Source organism: Blennius ocellaris (genome assembly GCF_963422515.1).
Source record: "Blennius ocellaris genome assembly, chromosome: 14".
Classification (NCBI taxonomy): domain Eukaryota; kingdom Metazoa; phylum Chordata; class Actinopteri; order Blenniiformes; family Blenniidae; genus Blennius; species Blennius ocellaris.
The window spans coordinates 20,067,948-20,074,154 of record NC_137663.1 but is presented as its reverse complement, the minus strand read 5'-3'; the positions used below and the strand labels follow the sequence as shown (position 1 = coordinate 20,074,154).

The 6,207-nt window shown below is 40.6% G+C and overlaps 1 protein-coding gene across 1 annotated transcript; it reads left to right on the top strand.

The window, feature by feature from the left end:
- Positions 1-2,274: 2,274 nt before the first annotated feature.
- Positions 2,275-4,754, top strand: gjb1a (gap junction protein beta 1a; the record flags this gene model as incomplete). The annotated part of the gene is made up of 2 exons (XM_080508843.1): positions 2,275-2,305; positions 4,018-4,754. Exons 1-2 carry the CDS (start codon positions 2,278-2,280, stop codon positions 4,752-4,754), a joined length of 765 nt encoding a protein of 254 aa, XP_080364969.1. The 5' UTR covers positions 2,275-2,277.
- Between the last annotated feature and the right edge of the window lie 1,453 nt (positions 4,755-6,207).

The window sequence follows — 6,207 nt, the reverse complement described above, 5'->3', positions numbered from 1 at the left end:
GCGTATTAGAAGTGTGGAGGAGGTTTGATGAAGACACTTGGTTGACAGTTGGGTTGTCGCTGATCAGCACTTCCTTTTCTATTTTGTCACATTTGCTAACATGTTCCTCTTGTGGGAGGCCTGTGTTGACGTGTGTGGAGCGATGAATCACTGAAAAAAAATGCTGCGACTTTCAGGAGTGAACAGCATAATGTTAATTAACTGAAGCATTCTACTTCCACTATGATCTGCATTACATTTTTACAACATGATAAGAAATAATACTCCACATTGGATGTTATTTATATTATAATGAATCTGTCAAATCTTCAAACCTTCATTTCTGGTGATTTGCTTGTCAGTCTGTTGCAGTAACAGTTGACGACCACCAGGTGTCACCCTGCAGAGTGCAATGAAGCAGGAGACAGCAGTCAACTGCAGGCATGCCCACACTCCTATAAAGTCTTTAGTTGAATCCACACATTGTATTACATCTGTCCAGAATGCAAATAGTTGTTTAATTCATGTATCCATGTCTGATAATCACTGTAGTCCGGTTCTCCTACTTAATCACGGAATCATAAAACACTTTGCACAGGTCAATGTAGCCAACCTCCAGGGAAAATGTCTCTCTACAGTTATAAAAAAAAAAAAAAAAAATCCCCTGTGACAGTTTTAGAAGCTGTGGAAAATTATATGCAATCAAATGTAATTGCATTGCATGGGGATCTGTTATGGCGCGGTGACGCAGTGGTTGGCACTGCCGCCTCAAAGCAAGTAGAGTCCTGGTTGGACCCTGACGGCTGACAGTGACACGACCTTTTCATGGTGACCTTCGTGTTCACCCTGTTCCTGCAGGGGTGCTTCTGTGTGTGTGTGTATGTGTGTGTGTGTGTGTGTGTGTGTGTGTGTGTGTGTGTGTGTGTGTGTGTGTGTGTGTGTGTGTGTGTGTGTGTGTGTGTGTCATCCATGGCACCGCTACACTAATGTGGGCCCGACCTGCTTTGTTGGGATCAAACTTCTTCATTCACATCATTTCTTGTGTTTTGAGGGGCTGACATGTGATTTCAGGTTCACGATCAGCCCTTAGTTGTGACGTTCAGTGTAGAGAAAGTAATGTTGTGCCAACGTTTTGCAGACAGTTCTGAAGAGGTCACGCAGACTGAAAGCATGAGCACAATGTCCCACTCAGCAGACACACATCAGACACGGAGACCACAGCGGTTAAATCAGTGGATAAATGGTATCGGCGTGGCCATAACGGCTGAGGCGGGGAACATTTTGAAAGAGAGACATGAGTGTTATGATAATAAACTCTTGTCCTCTTATCTTTAGATTTCGCTGGCCATTCTTTGTTGCAGACCTTTGTGTTTTACTCCATATTGCGTCAAAAACTCCTCCACTTCCTCTGCGACACACAGCACAATCGGGACAAAAGCACGGACTGCCCCCCCACACACGCGGATTCCTCAGCTGGACAGAAATGAAAACGTTTGATCTGGACTGTGAAGCTGTTTGTTTGGACGCAGTAAATGGGGCTATTGTATGCTAATTCTTTGCACAGAAGCATATGACCTCTCCAGTGCAGGGTAGTGGCTAGTGTGAGAGAAATCATTAGCAATGCAAAGTCATGGTGCTCTGATACTCGTGTTCACAGTCTCACAGAGGGAGAGAGAGAGAGAGAGAAAAAAAAAGTCTGGCAATGCCAACCTAAAAGTTTTTGGATGTATCTAATGTAAAACTGCTGCTGAAGGTAAGATCATTTTACATGTTTCACTTTTGGTGGTGCAGATTCAAGGCTGGGCGTGTGTTCTTCAAATTTACTTTGTTGCTGTTAAGTATAGAAAAAAACGATCAACTTTACGAGTACGTGTCAAAGGTTTTAAAACTAGAGGAGGAATTGAAGAACAGAAAAGTGACAGTCAAGCTATACTTTTTGCAGTTCTTGTTGGTTTTGTTGATGTTAAGTACAACCTGTCTCGGGATCTAGTTTTACCATCTATCTTTAGCTGTATACGAGATCTGCACGAGTCCTCCTCCACTGCTCATCAATACCTATTATTCTGACCTCGTTTTCCTGCCTGGGAGAGTTTCAAAGTCAAGAAAAAGATGCTCCCTTTGCATGCTTCACCGTGGTCAGTGGTGAAAAGCATGTCACGTGACACATGGTGCCAGACCTCGGTGTTTCACTCATAAGTGGGCTGCCAGAATCAGAGGGGGGTAGAGAGGCTCCACTCTCCTCCGGACTCACATCCATGCCAAACCAGCGGGTCAGCTTTGTCCTCCACGCTGCCTCCTATGCCTCTTACACCTCCAGCTGAGCCCGGTAACAACTCCGACATTTATATGCTAGAAAGACACTGCAAACATGTAGGGATCACAGAGCAACAAGTTAAAAAAAATCAGCACAGAGGAGAATTAAAGAATAATCATTGAATTTTGGGGTCAGGAAATTTGGAATGAAATGAAAGTCAAGAAATTAAATTGTGACTTAATCAAAAGCTCTAACTTGAGCGTGCAATGTAACTGAGTATTAAATAAGAGTGAAAGTGTGAAGTATTTTTCTCAGTTTTATGTCTTTTTCCGTGAACTAACCTGTTGGTCTCTTAACAGACGACTGGAAATTAAAAAATAACTCCACAGAACGTTTTCTTTGTTGCAACTTGTTCTGCCACGCTATTTATGAAATTATATGTTTATTTATTGATTTATAAATAAATCAATAAATAAACATATAAACAATAAGTTGAAAAGATTTTTTTTTCAAGTTAGTCTTTATACAATATTATAGTATGCAGTGAATAGTCATTATAAATATTTGTATGTTAAACATAACGATTTTAATGTCATATATACTTACAGTATTTAATTTTTATAAACGGCAGGTTGCCACACTGAAAAAATCTGGAAGCTTAATTACATTGAAACATAAATGCATTATAAAAAATTGTCAGCTTTGTTTATAATGGTGGTGAATTATTTGGTCTTCATTGCAACGCCAATTGATTCTTTAGAAACTTTCCTTTGGGTTTGCTGTGACAAAAAGACCAGACATAAGTGAATGAAATGACGAAGAATGCTTATTATGACTGAAAATAACAGAGCAATTTGTCAGTTTGTAGAAAGTGCTTATTTAAGAAAAACTCATTTAAAAAAAATCCAAAGATCATGGTTGTTATGTAAACTGACAGGTGACACTTAAGTCTCTTTACAGAGCTTTTAAGCAATTCAGCTGAAATAATTAAATGAAACGAGTAATAAATATACTCCAATGAGGAGCTGATAGTTGATATATAATATATATATTGATTAAAACAAGTTATGTATCTGTTTGTGTGTAAGTTCAAACTGTCATCCTAAATTCCTCTCTTTATTAAAAAAAAAAATAGAAAATAGAAAATAACAAAAATTCAAGCGAGAGGTGATGTTTTATAAGGCATCATGAAAGAAAATGATGCAGGTTCATGTTCTTAATTAAAGTTGTTTTCTGGACAATTTGATACATTTTTGTCACATTTAACACAATAAGAGAAGAAGTTTCCAGATTATCTCAAAACATTTACAGAAAGTGTGTGGTGTGACTCGCTGGACCTTGCAAATGTGCTGCTTTGAATGTGAACTTGTTGAAAGACCTTAAATGGGTTTTTGTTGTGAAATAGCTACATAGTTATTGTCGATGTCTCACATCTGTATCAAACCGCTCTAAACTTTGTTTTTGTAAATTACAAAGTATAAGAAATGAGACTTCACCGTGTCAGTCTGGGATCCTTATCTGACAGCGCCTCTCTCGTGAAATCCGTTTTTCTTGACGCCAGATGACAGAATGATTATTGTACAGGGGAAAGACTGACTCAGATTTTGTCACATGCTCGTCCAGCATTCATGCAATTTATGCAAAAGTTCAATCAAGTGTGATGACAAGTGACAATTTGTCACACATTTTCTCAATTTCTGCACTAACACGCTGCAGCCCAGTGAGATACAGCATTTCAACACACCACTTTCATGTGTAACTCTTTTTTTTTTTTTTTTTGACAGACCCAGAACCAAAGATGAACTGGGCCTCATTTTATGCCGTCATCAGCGGTGTGAACAGACACTCCACTGGCATCGGCCGCATCTGGCTCTCCGTCCTCTTCATCTTCCGCATCCTGGTCCTGGTGGTCGCAGCTGAGAGCGTCTGGGGCGACGAGAAGTCCGGCTTCACCTGCAACACCCAGCAGCCGGGATGCAACAGCGTCTGCTACGACCACTTCTTCCCCATCTCGCACATCCGCCTCTGGGCGCTGCAGCTCATCCTGGTCTCCACTCCCGCTCTCCTGGTGGCCATGCACGTGGCCCACCGCCGCCACGTCGACAAGAGGCTTTACAAACTGTCGGGGCGGACCAATCCCAAAGACCTGGAGCAGATCAAAACCCAGAAGATGAAAATCACGGGGGCGCTGTGGTGGACGTACGTCATCAGTCTGGTGTTCCGCATCATCTTCGAGGTCACCTTCATGTATATGTTCTACATGATCTACCCCGGTTACAAGATGATCCGGCTGGTGAAATGTGACTCGTACCCGTGTCCCAACACGGTGGACTGCTTCGTGTCGAGGCCCACGGAGAAGACGGTCTTCACCGTGTTCATGCTGGCCGCGTCCGGCGTCTGCATCCTGCTCAACATCGCAGAGGTCGTCTTCTTGGTGGGGAAGGCCTGTAGTAAACATTTGCACACGGCTGGAGACTCGACTATGGGGGCCTGGATCCAACAGAAGCTTTGCTCATATTAATAAGACATCCAGATATTATAACCTGTGCAAAAGTACATCGTGTACTGCATGCGTGACCTTTCAGTTTCAAACTTTGATTTGTCTGTTCCTCATAATATGATGTGATTGTGATTGTTCCAGCGAGTTTTAATCCTCGTAACAAGAAGAAGCAACCAGCCCCAGTGTGTGTAAATAGTATTTACAGAGCTTTGCACAAGTTGTTGATGTTGATAACTATAAAGAGCCAAAAGCAAATTCACTGACACCATAAAATAGCTTGATGATTGACCAACTAAAGATAAATTATGTAACATTTTATGGAAGCAATAATTGCTGAAATTCGTTATATTTTCATGGATTTCTTTTCATTTTTTGATCATGAAATTAAAAGAATAAGATGTGGTTAAGTCTGGTGTTATGACATGCTACTTGAAATGACCAGATAGTGTCAGAGATGTGTTCCTAATGTTGTTATGCATATCATCCCTTGATTTAATGTCAGTATAATTTCTGTCCCTCAATCTTGTTGATTTCATTCTTTCCTTCAGTTGCTATTGGTGCAATGTCATTAATACACGACGTTGCAATTCAGAAATGTTACATGTCAAAGTGTTCACGTTGTCCAGATTCAGTACTTAAGACAAGAACCATTCGATAGAAACTAAGCAAAAACTTGAAGTGTAAATAAAGCGTTTTCATGTTTGCAAAACATTATTTAAATGTATTTAAGTTGAAGCTGGACGTTCATATGTTGTGGGTGCGAGGGAATAAAATGTTCACTGTTGTCCATGTACTGTGTAATTTTTTTTACAAGACACATTAAAGAAATACAAAACAAATCAAACACAAGAGAACCGTCACACTGGACTGAACTGTGAAATATGATTTGATTCCATCCAGCATTATGAGATTTTTGACTGACCAGAGCAAACGATCAATTAAAAAAAAATGAATGTATATATGATGCTGGCGCCACAGTTCTTACGGGGTTATCAATAGCCTTATGTTGTACGGGGGTCAGAGCGTGGGCTGCAATAGTTGACCCCCGTCGACAGCTGGACTTGACACGGTCTGAGGAATGAGGGCACTTCTCTTTTTATGGAACACGTCAACGCACACCGCCATCGACTGAGGTCAGACTGACGAGGAGTCTCCGACACAGAAAACAAATTCTTGTAGTTCAAGTCGCTGATTAATGATGGCGATGATTTCCAGGGGATAAAGGTAAAGCATGGCTTGAATTCTTATCACGCAGGGTGGTCATCCAAAAGGATGTTTTGGAGACCAATGCTTTAATGGAAACAGTTGTGACTAATCTGTGATTGTGAGAAAAAGATTTGTAAAATCTTCTCATTTTAAATTATAGAAACATCATCAGCAATATCATGAAAGTGCTGTTTTCTTGAATAGCAATATAGCTGCTCTGATTAGAGAGGGAAATATTCACATTACAGGAATTACATTGTATTTCAGG